At 36.2% G+C, this 18,353-nt stretch overlaps 1 protein-coding gene and 2 long non-coding RNA genes across 5 annotated transcripts in view; 1 reads left to right on the top strand and 2 right to left on the bottom strand.

Moving 5' to 3' along the window:
* LOC120858222 overlaps positions 1-18,353 on the top strand; it is a 182,691-nt gene that overhangs the window by 154,470 nt on the left and 9,868 nt on the right. The window lies entirely within an intron of this gene.
* On the bottom strand, positions 1,263-6,948 carry LOC120858221. Its single transcript, XR_005719810.1, has 2 exons — positions 6,735-6,948; positions 1,263-2,203 (listed from the first exon to the last, which is right to left on the bottom strand). It is a non-coding gene; the product is annotated as an uncharacterized LOC120858221 (long non-coding RNA).
* LARP4 (La ribonucleoprotein 4) overlaps positions 9,319-18,353 on the bottom strand; it is a 70,013-nt gene continuing 60,978 nt past the window's right edge. For 2 of the 3 annotated variants that reach the window (XM_040234053.1, XM_040234054.1), the window contains 4 exons: positions 18,089-18,250; positions 15,094-15,218; positions 14,808-14,976; positions 9,319-13,760 (listed from right to left, as the gene is read on the bottom strand). In XM_040234053.1, the coding sequence (XP_040089987.1) occupies positions 13,422-13,760; positions 14,808-14,976; positions 15,094-15,218; positions 18,089-18,250 (795 nt within the window). In that variant the 3' untranslated portion in view covers positions 9,319-13,421. The remainder of the gene's footprint in view (positions 13,761-14,807; positions 14,977-15,093; positions 15,219-18,088; positions 18,251-18,353) is intronic. The other variant, XM_040234052.1, reaches the window with a different exon arrangement.

Here is an 18,353-nt window from a genome sequence, read left to right as displayed (position 1 = left end):
GTCGACACCGAAATCAGATGGATTATATTCTTTGCAGCCAAAGATGGAGCTCTATACAGTCAGCAAAAACAAGAAGTGAATAATATAGCTATTACTCAAATGTACACTATCTTCTGCATATTTATAAAGTTTGTGGGCATAATATCATATTGTATACTCTTTTCTGTATGTATGTATATATGTAATTCTAGATAATTCATTTTAACTGCTTATTGGTATTGTTGTAGTTGTTTAGTCACTGAGTCATGTCAACTCTTTTGCAACCCCGTGAACTGTAGCCCTCCAAGCTACTCTGTCCATGGGATTTCCCAGGCAACAATACTGGAGGGGATTGCCATTTCCTACTCCAGGGGATCTTCCCGACCCAGGGAATGAACCCATGTCACCTCCACTGGAGGCAGATTCTTTACCACTGAGCCACCTGGGAAGCCCCCAAGACCATGTTATAATTTACCTCTATTAAATATTTAGAATTTGGGGCTTGTTTTGGGGTTTTGATTTTTGCTATTACAGAGTTCCACAGAAGTCTTGTATACATGTTCTTGAGTACATATGTGAGAATATCTTGTCTATATCTGAATTGTTAAGTTTGATCACCTTCACCTGCATTACATATTGCCAAATGACTTTCCAAAGAGCTAGTACTCCCACCAGAAATCTAAGAGAATTCCCAGTACTCTGCATTTTACTGTACTTGATATTAGCACACCGTTGAAATGTTATCAGTATGGTTAATAGGAAATGATATCTTGTTTTAAGAGAGAATTCATATTTCCCTGAAAGATTTTAACTCTTAGGTTCCCATGCCAGTGTATTGCACTTTACAGTCTTGCCCTTTTTCTTCTCCCCCTTTGGATTATATTTTTCTAATTGTTTTAATAGAATTTTTAAAAATGAATCTTCCTTATGGTAAAACGTATTACAATTATCTTTGGTCTATAGCTTGTTTTTTTTTTTTTGGTTTTACTTTGGTTATGATTGAATCTGTGCCCCCTGCAGTGGAAGCGCAGTGTCTTAACCACTGGACTGCCAGGGAACTCCCAGTATAGAACTTTAAAATAATACTTTAAAAAATATATATGTTACTTATTAATTTATTTATTTGGCTGCACAGAGCCTTATGTGCAGCATGCAGGACCTAGTCCCTAGCTCTCTAGGGATCAAACCTGGGCACCTTTCATTGGGAGCCCAGAGTCTTAGCCAATGGACCACCAGGGAAGTCCCTAAAATAGTACTTTATAAAGGGAAAACACACTCAAATATTTAGGGATGAAATGGTATGCCTGAAATTTGCTTCATAATAACCCACTGGAGGGTGGGGTAGGAAGAAGGTAGAGGTATATCTGAAATAATATTGGCTGAGGTCATAACAGGAGTTGGGTGATGGGGATATGCAGCTTGAGTCTACTTTTGTACATAGTTTAAAATTTCCATAATCAAACATTTTTAAGTACAGAGAAGATTTCTTATTTCTGCAGAAGATCATAGCTTTGTAATTTTATCTTTTTCTATTTTATCTAATATTGATATGTATGCAAGACAAAGAATATTTTAAAATATGAACCTACAAAGCAATGTTTTTTTAATTGCTAAAAAGTCTTATAATTACAGTAGTTAAAAACTTGGAAATATTGTCTATCCATAAACCCAAGGAAATCAACTAAAATACTATCATTCACTCATTCATTCATTCAAACACACTGAATTAATGTAACATGAAATACAGTGTTTAAAAAAGGTTTCTCTTGTCTTATAGCAATAGTTAATTCAAAGAAAAAGCCATTCTGTTACAGCAAAACATTAGTAGAAATAAACCTAACAAGAAATACATAAGATTTATATGAAGACACTGTAATCATTAATAATAGTTACCTATTCCCAGATGAGAAGACTCAATATCAATACTCCAAAAATTAATCTAGAAAGGTTAATGTAATCTTTGTAATTTTCTAAATCTTGACTGATTCTAAAGTTTAAATGAAGGTTGGATATTCTCAGGTGTTAAGTTCCGTCTGACTCTTTTGCAACCCCATGGACTGTAGCCCGCCAGGCTCCTCTGTCCATGGGGTTTTCCAGGCAAGAATCCTGGAGTGGGGTGCCATTTCCTCATCCAGGGGAGCTTCCCGACCCAGCGATCGAACCTGAGTCTTCTGCATCTCCTGCTCTGGCCAGCAGGTTCTTTCCCATTGAGCCACCTGGGCTTCTTGAATGTTCAAGGAAAGTAAAAAAAAAAAAATTAAAAAAAGTTTTTCACTGTTTAGAAGAAATAAGATAAACACTTCGTAATGCACCAAAAGAAAATGAATGTATTTAAAAGTTATAATTTAGAGAAAAAATTATTAAGATATTAGAAGGAAAGAGAGTCACACAGATAAAGGTCGATAGATATGGCCCTCAAAACAATTAAAAATGCAAGAAACCATATAAAAGTTGAAAATTTTAGAAGTTACAATAATATACTTTTAGTATATTTAATAGACAATGAAATAGCCAGATCATAAAAAGAACCCTACCAGTAAACAACAAAAAAATGATAACCTAATGGAAAACATAAGTAACATTTAAAAAATGACTACTAAGCTTTTGAAAACGTATCAGAAATCAAGGAGCTGCAACTTTAGCAATAACAAATAAAAGGAACCTAAATGATAAATAGATACTGGGTGTATCCCACCCCTTGATGACTGAGGACCACAAGCTACAGGACCATCAACTCTTGAGGGTGATTTGTCCTGTTATGTGAAAGATTTGTCATATGCACAATGGGAAGAGAATTCTTTCCTTAGCTGCAAGGACCAGGTAAACCTATAACTGATACTGACCAGTCTTTCCTGTCACATAGAGAACACCCTTGAGGAAGAAGCCAACACACAGCTAGCAGACTGGGCATGCGAGGGAAAGGTGTGGGGAAAAGGTGAGAAGGAAGGAGAAAGGCAGGGGTTAGAATAACTCTAATTATGCACTTGGATCCAGCTCCATCACTGGACGTTTTAATAAGCCACTGACTTCCCTCTGCTTCCTTTCTAACCTTTTCTCAACCCTCTGTCATTAGGCTTCCACTCCTAGTCTTCTGAATCAGTTTGGTAATGGTTACCAGTAAGTGTCCAACTGTCATATTCAATGGCTTTTTCAGTCATCTCAATTACGTGGCATCTATACTTCACATCTTGAAATTTCACATCTCTTTCTCTTGCTTTTGTCAGGACATTTAATGCCAGTATTGTTTGGGAACTCCTTTTCCTCTGCCTTTTTTGTATTTTCAAAAATTGTTTTTTATTTGAAAATATTTATAAGTTAGAGAATTATACGTATGTACCTATCTAACCACCTATTTCTGCTTCAGAACTTTAAAGACACAGATATATTTGAAGACCCTTACATACATCCCTTGTTATTTACCTCCCTTCCTCCTTCCCCAAAGACAGTTATCCCCAAAAGGTATCCACTATCTTGCAGCTGGTATCATTCCCAAGTGTACTGGTACATTTTTATACTTTTAGTAAGTGTATCCGTAAGCAATATACAGTCATATTAAAACTATAAGTAAAAAGTATCAAACATGTCAATCTAAGTTGCTCTTTAAAAATTTCTTTTGACATGTAAGAGCTGTTCCATTCATTCACTTCAAGTGATATATAGTATTCCATCACAAAACTTACTATAATTATTTTTGATGGACACTGTTTTCATCTCATTGGTTAAAAAAAAAAAAACTGCATTATTCTTGTAGCCTCCATGAATCAAGTCCTAGGATATGTAACCTAGAATTACGAATTTGCAAAGCGTGCTCATCACTCTCTAAATGAAGCAAATTGCTCTCCAAAAAATGGTCTCATTAATTTATACTCCCATAGCAATATATAAGAACTTCTGTTTCATCCCATCCTTGCCAAAACAATATAGTATACGCATACAAGCTGTGGATGCTGTGCCGTGCTTAGATGCTCAGTTGTGTCCAACTTTGCCACCCCATAAACTGTAGCCTGCCATGGGGATTCTCCAGGTTAAGAATACTGGAGTGGGTTGCCACGCCCTACTCCAGGGGATCTTCCCAACCCAGGGGTTGAATCCAGGTCTCTCACATTGCAGGTGGATTCTTTACTGTCTGAGCCACCAGGGAAGTCCATAAGCTACGCATACCCTCCTGTATACTTTCTTCTCCCATATACTTAATTTCTAAATTACATATAAAACCTTATACAATATAAATCCTATGTAAATAGTTGCCAGTGCGCTGCAAATTCAAGTTTTGCCTTTTGAGATTTTCCGGAACATTTTTCCTGAGTATTTTAGATTGCAGATGCAGAACCCAAGGTTACAGAGGACCAACTGTACTGATACATTTTCTTCCCGCCCCTAAAGCCTGACATTTTCTAGGCTTCTGTACTTATCCCTCCTATCTTCTGCAATCAATTCCTAATCTTATTCACTCATGACTTCTCAAGTTACTGACCAGATAGGTCTCACAGGCATCCTGAAATCTTCCCCTCATTCTCACATCTAATCAGATACCAGTTCCTACCCACTTGACTTCCTTAGAATCATATATACCTGCACCATTGCTGCTACAGCAAACTATCACAAACTTAGTGTTTCACAACACTACACATTTACTCTTTTACAGTTCTAGAGGTCAAAAGCCTGAAACGACTCATAATAAAGGTGTTGCCTGGGCTGGTTCCTTCTGGAGGATCCAGAAAATAATCTTTCCCTTGCCTCTTCCAACTTCCAGAGGCTGCTGGCGTTTCTTGGCACACGGATACACCACTTTCATCTTCCATTGTCACACTTCCCACTACTGTCAAATCCCTGCGTTCTTGTGATTATATTGGCCCACCTGGACAGTTCATAGCCCACCTTATTTCAAAATCTTGAATCACATCTGCAAAACCCCCTTTGCTGTATAAATAACTTTCACAGGTTCTGAGAATTAGGATGTGGACATCTGTATTCATCCTCTCACTGTTTTAACTGCTGCTCCCTTAATTTCAAACATCTTTCTCACTTGGCCAATTCCCAAACTATTTACAAAGCCACCAGGTTTGTGTTCTCATTTTCCAATCTAACCATAATCCTCTGCTTAAGACTTTCAGTGGCTCTCCATTCCCTACAGAATCAAATGAAGTCATTTCTTTAGCATACAGTTGGTCATGATTTGATTGTAAAACAAATCCTACTAGCTTTTCTCTAGTACTCTACTGAAATCTGCACTCCACCCATTCCAAACTATTATACTGAATTTGCACATGGTCATGCCTCTTTGCCTTTATTTGTACTTTGTCAGTTTGCTGCCCATTCTTCCTTCACCTACCTAGCCAACACATATTGATCAAGACTCCATCTGGAAGTTAATGTCTTCCTCCACCAGGAGGGTTGACCATTGTTGTCTTGGTGTATACCTAATATCAAAACATTCATATTTTTTAAGCAATATTTTGGCTTATAATGCTGGCCTCTCAATTTTCTAAGGGTAGAATTTTCTTAATTTTAGCATCCTGTGCACCTAGTATCTTGGCTTACAGTAGATATGTAAGATGAGAATGGTCATAAATGGAACAATTAAGGTCATGGAGCTACTGTATATTTTCTTATACTGATGAAAAATGGCGTGCTATACAAATAGCCATATGTCCACAAGAAAATAAGATAGCAGTAAGATACAATAAATTTTTTTTTAGTTTAGTCTAAGTTAATCTGGAAGCTTGATGAGTATTTGCTATTATCCCCTAATTTTTTTTGGTGAGTACACAAGCTCAAAGAATTAAATTATCCTCACATGTATCTTTTAAGGGCTTCCCAGGTGGTATTAGTGGTAAAGAACCCACCTGCCAATGCATAAGACACAAGAGATGCAGGTTTGATCCCTGGGTCAGGAAAATTCCTTGGAGTAAGAAATGGCAACCCACTCCAGTATTCCTGCCTGGAAAATTCCATGGACAGAGAAGCCTAGTGGGCTACAGTCCATGGGGCCAGAGTCACATACCACTGAGTGACTAAACACATACACAAGGATCTTCACATAAAAAATGGCAAGTTGTTAACAAAACATTTGTTTTAGTAGTAATAACAGTTACAACAAGCTTAATGCTTTTAATTCCTCCCCAGTCTATTTTATTGGTGAGGACTGAAAACATTACAACTTGAATGAAGTCATCTAAGAAGTGCTTAGCACAGTAGTTGCTTAGCACATGAGACTGTCCAGTTGGAGAGAGGATGATGATTAGGATTAAGGTAGCAACAATTAAGACAAAGAAACAGAGGCAGACATAAACTAAATAATTTTTAGCCCTATTTTTCAGTAAGCTGGAAAAAAAAAAGTTATCCAAGGAAAGCCACCCTAATGCTAAACAATCTTTTATAATTAAAGGGATTTTAATATTTAACTTTGCAGCTCCCCCACCATCTTACCATTTTTAGGATTACCAGAAATCCTGCAAAAACAAGCATAACCATTTCAAAACTATACTCATATTTTCCCACCCACAAAAGGTTCTTTGCCAGTGTATTCAACCACGGTGAATGCCACAAACCTCCAGTTTCAAAGCTACAAATGTATGAGTCATTTCTTACGCCTTCCCCTTGCCCTCTTTATCTAATCCATTCAAGTGTTTATACCCAAATGTTTCTCAAATCTACCACTTCGTTCCAACTGTATCATCGCCAGGTAAATTCTAACTGGTCTCATCTGCTCTCCACAATGCACAAATTTTAAGTCCCAGGTGTCTGGCTCTTACCTCCTTCTCCAGCCTCAGCTTGGAAGATGGAACAAGGTCCTCCATACTGTATCTGCAGGACCCTACAATTCTTCTAATGCATGCTGCTGCTGCTAAGTCGCTTCAGTCGTGTCCAACTCTGTGCGACCCCAGAGATGGCAGCCCACCGGGCTCCCCCATCCCTGGGATTTTCCAGGCAAGAACACTGGAGTGGGTTGCCATTTCCTTCTCCAATGCATGAAAGTGAAAAGTGAAAGTGAAGTCGCTCTGTCGTGTCCGACTCTTAGCGACCCCATGGACTGCAGCCCACCAGGCTCCTCCGTCCATTGGATTTTCCAGGCAAGAGTACTGGAGTGGGGTGCCATTGCCTTCTCCGATATAAAGTGGTAATGTACAGGTTATTCCTTCATTTCCAACACTCTCCTCCTGGCTCACCTAACTGCTACTCCCCCATCTGTCCTCTGCTTCTCAGGAAAGGCTCTTTCCATGGAATTTTCCAGGCAAGAATACTAGAGTGGATTACCATTCCCTTCTACAGGGATCTTCCTGACCCAGGGATCAGACCCGGCAACTCTTGCATTGCAGGCAGATTTTTTACCATCTGAGGCACCAGGGACGCATTCAATTCCCATACTATCTCCCACTCCAGCTGCATGGATTCTGCCATGATTCTGCATGGATTTACCATCTGAGGCACCCGGGATGCATTCCATTCCTATACCATCTCCCACTCCAGCTGCATGGATTCTGCCTGATTCTGCCATGATTCTGCATGGATTCCAGCTTTCACATTTACTGCTGGTCTAATTTTGCGATTACTTATGACTATCTAATGCTAAGGACCATAATGGTTGGAATCCAACCTATTTTTTGCTGCATAGCACACTGCCTGGAAGTGTAAATACTGGTAATACTTGACATACTGGCTAAATGAATGCCCCACTCATGATTACCTTCAATGCTGTCAATACCCTGAGTTTTGACATGTTGAGGTCATAGTTATTTGTATAGGCAGAATTTGGAATGCAAATCGGCTAAAATAGAACTTAAGACAAATAACAGCCTACATAAGGGTATAGGGAGGGTGAGATTCTACCGTGGTTCATTAAGTGTGATACAGTAGATACACAAAGGGAACAGAAGAGAAGTATAGGGGCTTCAAAGACCTGCAGAACAGCTACCAAAATGAATTTAAAAGAAAAAACTTTGAGGAAGCTTGTTCCTTCCTACACCACCAGATGATGATGAAGGGCCATATTTAGGAGCATTATGAAGAAAGCAAGAACATCTCAATTCCTTTAAACCCTCACACCAACTAAAGATACCCATGATAGTTTTCATGCCAAAGATTTTAAAGGAAACTCACAACCCTTTAGTAGTAAATGTTAAAACTTTTTATAAAAACTTCTACGCATAAAACTGAAATTTAAACTTGGGAGACATACAATACTCTGCTAACATTTTCTAACAAGGCATATATAAGGTTATCTCAGTGATGAGAATCTTTCAACAAAGCCACTTTTAAAACAACTGAAAAGCCTACATAATTAAGTTTATCAATTGGGCATTAGTTCACAAAAAGTGATACACAATTATACTGTGTTCCTGATATGGTAAAGAAGAAAATTAAGTTATGCATCTCCTCTCCTGACCAAATAAACCCAAAACACCTGATAGGAAGGCCCTAATGCTTTGTCAGCATGTTACCCCTATAAATCTGTTATTACTGGGAAGATTTTGCTGATAACAGCTAATTAAGATAAATGTTCATTAGCAAAATAAAGGTTTTAGCTGTTACAAGGACAATATTACTGAACTAAGTAACTATCAAAGTGAATGTTCACATTAAATTTTACCATTATGTATATTATTTATAAACATACAACACATAACTTGGTTGAATAAAAATTTCTGAATATGAGGATTAGAATATTTAATTTGAAATTAGCCTATATTTAAAAGACCTTGATTTCTACTATTAAAAAGTTTATTACAGCTAGATAATTCAAGAACTGTGGCATAACAGCTATATAACACTTAAGGGCTTTATAGCAATACTATATTAAATAAAAGTTGAGCTACCACATTAATTTACATAAATCAGCTATTTGAAAAAGCCACAGATTATTCAGTTTTTCCATTTTTCCCATTATCATAGATTAAAAAAAAAAATTAAGATTCATACTGTTTGTACTCAAAGCAAAGAGGTGGTTGAAAAAGTAAAGGTAACCAAGGCTTTCTCTTCAAAACAGAAGATTAAAGGTCCAGAGCCTACATACTCAAGTCAGGTCATTATCTGACCCATGAAGGCAAAACTCTAAAGATATATATATTGCCTTATGATTTTTCTCCCCTTCAATAACTGCTTCTGACACTAAAAGAATAAAACCCCAGAATCACAGAGCTGAATCTTCTAGCTTTTTTACTCTCTCTCTTTGCAGATGAAGTATCACACAATCTACTTCAAGGCCCACTCCCCCACACACAAAAAAACCAACAACTGAAATCAAAATAGAACTACAGAGTGGTCAACATAAAAAGTAATCAGAAAGTAAATACAAGCAGTCATTAGATATGAGCCACCTGGAGAAAAGGAAACCAGTCCTGCTTTTTAATAATTTTATTTTTTCTACTTTTGTGTTACTTTAATTTCCGATAGCACCTTGGCAATGTTGAAAACAAAAATACAAATACAAGGATGTACTCATTTTAACATAATATGCATGAGCATGTGCACATGTCAGGGGGCATTGGGGGGCAGTGTGGACAACAAGAACAAACCTAAGCAATGAACAAGAGAAGCCAGGTAACTGGTTCTGACTCCCAAGCCCAAACATTTACGAGATGTCACTCAAAGGACACCTGAATCAGGCAAAAACCAAAAAAAAACAAAACCCAATAATGATGCAGATTCTTTCTTATACTAATCAGTATTTTGTGCTGCATAACTGAAAATAAAACCATTTTATACACAGCCTTATTGATATTTCACTTGTACTTTTAGGAACCGTCTACTCAACAATTTGCAGCTTTTAAAAATAAAACTGAAACTATTTAACAATCAGGTGGATTTTAAAAGAAAATACACTCAACTTGAAAACAAATTCTCTTTCAACTTCTTAAAATGTTCTCATTTAATGAGGACTGAAATGTCTATGTTTCTTCTTGAAATCTCAGACTAGTTAAATTAGCATACACCAAAAAGCCCTAGGTTAAATTAATGGCCACCAAATTGTAAAGACATGTAAAAAGTTATGAAAGAATGCCATAAATTGTAGTTAAGAATTTATAAAAATCCCTCAAAAGGAACATACTTTTGCATTTTACCTTTTCTGTAAAAACAAAAACAGTACTTTAAATATATGGTTAATATACATGGCCAATATATATATATCAGAAACTTAACCCCAGTACTGTTTAACGGTGTCAAAGTAAAAAACCAGTGGACATTTAAGCCAAAAGATTACATATTAATGTCACAACTAATAAAACTTTAGAAAGTGTTCAGTGACTTTTAAATACTATTTTCTGCTCCAGCAGATGCTAATACTCCATCATGAAGCCTTCTCCAAAGCCATCCTGGTTATTTAAAAAAGAAAAAGGAATGTAAAATAATATTCAAGCTACCTTAATTTTTAGGAATCCAAAATAAATAAATCTGCATGTCATTTGATCACATGCACATTGAACACATATGATGATAACAGTAAAACTATATCACTGAAAGATCTTATCTTCTTCTAAAATCCAGTTGAAAAAAATTTAGATGGATCATTCCTTTAAATGCCAGTGTATTTGCAAAAATGAAATTACTCAGATTAAAGACAGGCCTAGATAACATGAAAATCTTAATTATCTGGATAGAAACTGGAGGCAGATTTTGCCATCTCTATATAGCTTTTCTACGAAGTGCAAGGTGATGACCTTGTATAACTCTTCTCCTCATACCTTAAGAACTGTATGTAGCAGAAGATCACTGTACCACACACTCAATTATCATTTGTATCTACTTTTACCCTTCAACAACCCAAGGAAGTGTTAAGTCATAAGAATGAAGAGAAACTCTAGACATTTAAAGTCTGCCTTCTAAAGAACCAAATAAATAGTTAAACTACAATGAACGCCCGACCTTCATCAGTTTACAAAGTAACGCTGGACAAAAAACCATCAGTTTCACACAACTCACAGGCATCATTTAGATACAGACCTTAATCTGATGTAATAAAATAAATGCTAAATACATACTGTGAATATATATATTATATATATATATACACACACACACATACACACACACATTATTCTTCCCTATACATCCCATCAAAATGGAAACTATTAGCTGTAATGAGGCAAATTAAGTTAAAACACTGTATTTAATAAGAAATTTTTAAATGGTCATGTTTTTAAATTTCTACTTTCAATAACATTCTTGGAAAAAGCAAGAACGCACTTGCTTTCTTAAAGAACTCTTTTGTCTTGTGTATCAATTAAAAACATTTAGTTTTTAGAAGTTAGGTAGACTAACAATAAGACACACAAGGATACAAATAATAAAGGCCTATTTCTGTGACACACTGTAAAAAAAAGCTTCATCTAAGTGCAATAATTAAGTTTATAATCCTTACCAAGTGATTTTTATAAAATGTTTATTCTCTTAAATCCAATGCATTCACAGAGTGTTAACACTTTAAATGCTTATCATTCCACCAGCTGCAGCATTATCTAAGTAAACCAAAATAAGCACTTTTATCATAGATGTAGTCAATGATTATTAATACTTTTTTTTTTCTTTAAAGGACCTAAACTTCCCCCAAATTTCAACACAGGTAGTTTTATTGTATGTTTCATTTAGTAGAAAATAGTGTGTAGAAATGAATAGCTTCGAACTGCTTAAATATATTATATCATGTTATCAATCCACCAAATCAAAAGCAATTGCCAAGCTGAATAATAAGTTACAAAGAAGTGATAATTCTGGATTGTACAGAAATGTGCAGTGTTTTCAAAGCTCTGAACAATTACCTACTAATACAAATCTCCAAAGCTTAACTTAGAGTTGGAAGATGAGCTTCACAGTAATGTAATTTTAACCTCCATTTACATTCATTTTAATATATTACTAAGATGTTTATTCTATATCACAATGGTGCTTTCCAGTGTTCACAATTTACAGTTTCAGTTTGTACAAATGTAATTCACTAACATAAGGGACAGTTATTACTATCACAAACTATCCCTAAAGAGAAAACACAGAACTCTGAAAATAGTATGACTTAAAACAGATTAATGCAACATGGTTTTTGATTTTTTAGCCATTTTCTAAACACCAGCATGTAAACTTGCCTATTTCATATAAGAGTTACAACTTTATTCACTGAGAAATTATATTAATTTTAATTATCTAACTCGTTAACTCAAAAATTTTGTGACTTGCTGGCTGTTTCTGTGAATTCCAAACTTGTCTTTTTTTTTTTTTTTGAGAAAGAGAAAGAAAGGAGGTGATAAATACAATGTAAACAGAAAAAAGTTGTCCCCAAATTAAGCCTTTAAAAAGAAATTTCTTTTAATGTCTATACTATTTAACACTTTAAGAGTTGGCTACAACGCTTCATCTTTAACACTAACAAATAAATTATTGTAGGGTCAGTCTGCCCTACCATTCTGAGATCTAAGTTCTAAATACATGACCAGAAGAGTAAAATACTTCAATGTTCAAGTCAGAAATTTAGAACAGTTATGATTTGACTAGACTCATCAAGGCAGTTAGAAACATACAATTCTGTAGTTGGTTGGTTATTTTTTGCTTTGGGGGGTGGGTAGTCAAAGAACTGAGAGTAACAAATGAAGTTAACAAAAGAAAACTGTTTCCTATTTTAGGGGGCTGGGGAGAATCACAGGGCTGCTTAAACCTCTGAACTCCATTTGACCCACCCACTCAGATCTACCACAAAATTGCAGTTTTTTGAATAACCCCCATTCTTTCTTTGAATTTCAAACTGATTGGTAGTCCTATCTCTAAACACAATCAGAGTTTAACAGCTTGTTGAATGAAATATTAGTAAGGTTGAAAAGACAGACTAAATTTCAAACTGGAAAAAAAAATCTACTCAAGTATTACATTCAGTTTTCAAATCATTTACTAACATGACAACAGATTTGGCTTCAGTCGCACTTGCACACACTCACACCACAACAGGCACCCCAGCCACTGATCTGTTTTGCAACACAAGGCCATATAGGCAGAAATGGCATTCTCCAAGCCAAACTTTAAATAGATTAAAAAAATTAATTTCTAATTTTACAGAAATGCTTCTTCAAAAAATATTTTCTCTCACTCCCTCGTCTCCTACTGAAGGATGTGTAATAGGTTTTTTTCCCAAGCTAAATCTGAACCCTCAAAATTGATTCCAGGCAGAAGATCTCTGCAAATTAAAATCAAAAACAAAAATAGAAAAATTATATTTTATATATGTATACATATATATATATATTTATACTGATTGGAATCCTCCAGCATTTTAAAATCACTTTAGAGATGAATTTTGGGATTCTACTGCTCACAACTCCAAAATCCGTAATGATTTAAGGATGTACTTTCTCTTGCTTCCTTCCTGGCCACCCCCTCCCCTCCAAAACAGTTCAGTATAGCCACGGCTCAAGTTTAATGGGAAGAGAGAGAAGGTTTTGAATAGTTTTTGTTTTGCTTTTTTACTTTGGTGATCTGGGTGGCACATATTGCTCTTTGCCATTACGTCGAGTCACTCCCTGAGGTATAGACCTATGGCCAAACTGGCGTCTCTGTTCCCTGATTTTTCCAGCTGCTCCCCTGGGAATGGCATTGCCTCGGAAGCCAGAGTAATCCTTACTAGCCCTTGCTTCTGGCTTCTCGTGTTGTTTCTCAAAGGACTTCTCAGGAGCTCCATTCTCTTCATTTTTGGTGGGAGATACTGCATTGGAGCGCAGTTCTCTCAGTGGCTGTGCAAGAGCTGGAGCTGGCTCTTTAGGGGGCTTCTGGCACACTTCAGCATAACTGAGCTTTCGAGGTTCCTTTGAAGTAGAGAAACAAAAACGTTTATGGTACATATACTCTAAGTGATAAAGTTCAAAAAGAATAGTGTCAACCACAAGAAATCAGTAAGGAAAGGGCAATAGGCAATCTCATACAAACTGCTATTAAAGTGTATTGGTACAATTTTAAAAATTTTATAATTAAAGTCCTAGCAATTTACATATGATACCCTAATTCACTTGAGATATTTATTTGAAGGATGTACAAGTCAGCACTGTTTATAGTGATGCTAAAAACTGGAAACCTAAGTGTCTAACAAGGAAAAACAGATTAAATTAATAATGATGATGAAATACAATGGTTCCATTCTCTCTTCCCTGGCTAACAATCCTGAGAGAGACCACAAAAATCTCAGCAGAGTATCTAGAAACCAATAATGATAAAGTCTTAACTACCTCATCTGAAAAGGAGATGCTGTGAGGATGGGCCAAAGCATGCAAAAAGACTATAGCCCTGGTCCTAGCATAAAGAATGCATCTAAAAACTGGCAGCTGCTATTCTATTATTACTTTTGTTATTAAATGACAAGGTAAAATGTTCTTAACCTAGAGAAAATAGCTGTACCAAAAATGGACAGTTATATAAATAAATGAAAGACTTATGGCTAAATTCTGGGGGTTCTTACCCCCCTCTCTGCATTTCTGTATTTTTCAAATTTATAAAAATGATTCTGGAAACTTAATAAAGATGGCAGTGGCCCCTCAAGGGTTTCATAGATTTGTTAAGCATTATACAGAAAGAATTTCAAGAGGCTCAAAGCCAAAAAAGACACAGTTACCAAGAAAAGTAAGCTTCACTTAACCATAATGATTGGAAATAATGACAGTAATTTCTTCACTCCCTCAACAAGGGTAAAATTTCCCTTTTCTTCAGACTGACTTTAAACTCTTTTTTGACGCAGGCAGCCAGCCCCAGTTTGGGCTATTTCCAAATGACTCTGCTCTAGCAGAGTTCTATGAAAAATAAAATTTCTCATTATTTAACCTATTGTTTTATTCTCACATAAACTAAATTTATCGAGTTACCTGCAGGGCCACAGCTACAGCCGCACTTATGTTACTATTACACGGTGAAGCAGTATTTGTTCTCGATGGCTTTGCAGTACTCGGGGAAGAAACTGGTACTGTTGGCTGGCTGGGAACATCCTTCTGAACAGTGGAATCCTCTACTAGATCCTTTTCAGGCTGAGTTGTGCTACCGAAAAAAGAACTTGACATTAGGCTTAGAATATAACATAAAGAAACAGCTGAGCAAATGACCAGATGCAAAAGTAATCTCAATGTGAAAGATCATCCACATTGAAACATGTACCTTAATACAGAAAGCTCAGCTGTACATGGAGGACTGGGGCTCATACTGAGTTGCTGGGCAGAGGTGCAGTCTGTCTGTCCATCTTCTGCAGGCACTGGGCAGCTAACTCTGAACTCTTCATTATCCTTAAAAGTGGAAACATATTTCAAAGTTGAATTTATATAGATACTTCTCCAAAGATGATAAACAAGGCCAATAAGAACATGCATGAAAAGCCTGACATAATTATCCAATAGGGAAATGCAAATCAAAACTACAATGAGAAACCACTTCACACTCACTTCCAATAGCTATAATCAGTATGTTAGTGGTGGTATGTAGACATTGGGATTCTCAAACACTGAGGATGGAAATGTAAAATATGCAGCCGCTCTGTTAAAACAGTCTGGCAACTTCTCAAAAAGTTACATATGGAGCTACCACAAGACGCAGCAATTCTATTCAGTTAAAAATCCAAGAGAAAACATGTGTCTATATAAAAACTTTAATACAAATGTTCACAGTACCATTATTCATAATAGCCAAAAAGTGAACAAGCTGGTGAGTGGATGAACAAAATGTGGCATGTATCTATCCAATGGAATATCACCGCACAATGAAAGGAATGCAGTACTGATACACATTAAAACAAAGAATGGTCCGTGAGGACATTATGCTAAGTGAAATAAGTCAGTCACAAAAACACAAATATTGTTTGATTCCACATATATGAGGTACCTATAATAGTCAAATTCATAGACACAAAGCAGAATGGTGGTTGCCAGGGGCTAAGGAAAGAGCGGAATGTGAGCGACACATTTATCATGGTTGATAAATTTTACATATATTTTACTACAAGTATAAAAAAAGAAAAACAAGAAAGACCCCTAAGAAATTAAAATCGACTGACAAAATAAAATTTCAATAAATTTTTAGGGGTATGGGATTAAAATTTTTTTAAATTTCACAACAGGTTTTAAAGGTAACATTCAGAAAACCTTTGTAGAAAATATAGACAAGCAAAAGACAAAAATTAGAAAAGCCAAACAAGAAAATCAGAGATCTGACATACAAGGTCCATATCAAATTAAGTGTTTATCTCACATTTGTGGGTTAGAATTACAAGAAGTACACTTTATTGTTATTCTTTAAAAATGTATCTGTGTATCACTGGAATTAGATTTTCTGAGCAGAGCAGTCATGTAGCAGTTTCTGATGAGATGTCTCCAACACACCCTTGAAATGAGATGTGTGCATGTCCAACTCTTTGTGATCTTGTGGACTGTAGCCCACCAGGCCCCTCTGTCCATGGGATTCTCCAGGCAAGAATACTGGAGCAGGTTGCCATTTCCTTCTCCAGGGGATCTTCCTGACCCAGGGATCAAACCCAAGTCTCTTGTGTCTCCTGCACTGGCAGGCAGGTTCTTTCCACTAGCACCACCAGGGAACCAACACCTCTATGTATCATACCTCACCAAATTTGAGAAGCCATCAACTGTAAAACATACTGTTTAGTTTATATACTACTAAGAAAAAACACTGCCACTAAAACTACAATAGATTTTAACTGTAAGACAGCATGATTTTCAAAGGTGAAAATGTTTAAAAAAAAAATCTATCTTAGAATCGATGAGTCAAAGTGTTGCTCAGCTGTGTTTGACTCTTTTCGACCCCATGGACTATAGCCCACCAGGCTCCTCCGTCCATGGAATTCTCCAGGCAAGATATTGGAAGTGGGTTGCCATTTCCTTCTCCAGGGATTGAACCTGGGTCTCCTGCAATGCAGGCAGATTCTTTACCATTTAAACAACTACAAAATAACAGAACTACATAATTTAAAAAAAGACTGTAAAATATCTTAAAAAGTCTGAGGGAAAACAATTTCTAATAAAGAATTCTACAGAGAAAAGCTACTGGTCAAGCGTGAGAACCGAAAAACATTTTCAGAATGCAAGATCTCAAAAAATTTATACTAAAAACCTCATAAAGGAAGCCTAGGAAGATCTGACTGACCATAAAATGGAAAAGTCAAACAAGAGTAAGAAGAAGGGATCTACCAAAGAGGACTCTTAGGATGATGGTGAAGTCCCAGGAACACAGCTGTGCAGAGTATAAGAAGGGAGACATAATAACAGTATCCTATGAGGCTCAGTTATGGGGAAAAAGAAAAAAGATGCAATATTGAGATACGACTCATAAATGATGGCATGACCTACTTTAACTGGCAGTGTCTTTTTTTCTTAGTGATACCAAATAACAGGCCATCCTTTAACTGATGGCATCACAGATATGATGAAATACAATATACTGGGAGGATAAAGTGCATCGGTTTAAGAGTTAAACCCTTAGCTTCTAGGGTGTAAAGTTAATAAACAACATCTAAACCTGAATAGTCAAGAAGTAGTAGTATAAACATGTTAAATTAGAAATACAGGGATAAATGTGAGGAGAGAAAGCTAGAGTTGAAAGTGGATTCAAGGGACACTATTTTTCTTTATAAGCCCAGATATACTATGTACATATACTCTTAAAAATAAAATTGAGTTAGAAACAAAAGGTAGAAAATGAGAAAAATTTGTGGGTCATGAAGATTTAGCATATAGAGGGCTACACTCAAAAATATTGTAGGATGGGTTATCCTAAGCTTTTGACATCAACTCTCCATTTATTTGAAAGACTGAGTTTACCAAAGTAGCTTAGAATTCACTGGCATTATCAGTTAATTGGAAATGACATAAGTTGAAACAACACTTTCCATTCAGCTTGCATTAATTAGTTCTACCAAGCTGGGTTGACTGATACAAAGACATGCAAATATGAAGAAACATTTTATTGACCTTGCGTAGCTTTAACACAGATCTTTGCATATGACTCAATTATGCTAAAAACTTCATGAATTAAAAACTCTGGCAGAAGTAAGCACCGAGTGCAAATAAAATTCTAATTCTAATAATAACACTGAAAACAAAGGCAAAAATTGGTCCCATAAGATATAGATCGACCCTTCAGTGTTTACCTTTTCTTTGCAGACACCCTTAACAACATCAGACATCCTGCTCTCCAAAACAAGTTCACCTGGGGTTCTTGATGAACTTCCAGGTAAAGGAGGAAAATTTGAGGCTAGCAAGTCAAACTTTGGTGTGGGAACCTTTGCTTCAGCTGTTGAAGGATGGGGTCTCTAAAAGACACAAGTCAAAAAACAGGTTACATGTCTATTACATTCCTTAACCCTGTACCACAGAAGCTGAAAGCTGTAGAAACAAACAAAATTGCACCCTAAT

The sequence above is a fragment of the Oryx dammah genome, unplaced genomic scaffold (genome assembly GCF_014754425.2).
Source record: "Oryx dammah isolate SB20612 unplaced genomic scaffold, SCBI_Odam_1.1 HiC_scaffold_29, whole genome shotgun sequence".
Classification (NCBI taxonomy): Eukaryota; Metazoa; Chordata; class Mammalia; order Artiodactyla; family Bovidae; genus Oryx; species Oryx dammah.
The sequence above is the reverse complement of the archived record's forward strand: the minus strand, read 5'-3'. Positions and strand labels throughout refer to the sequence as shown.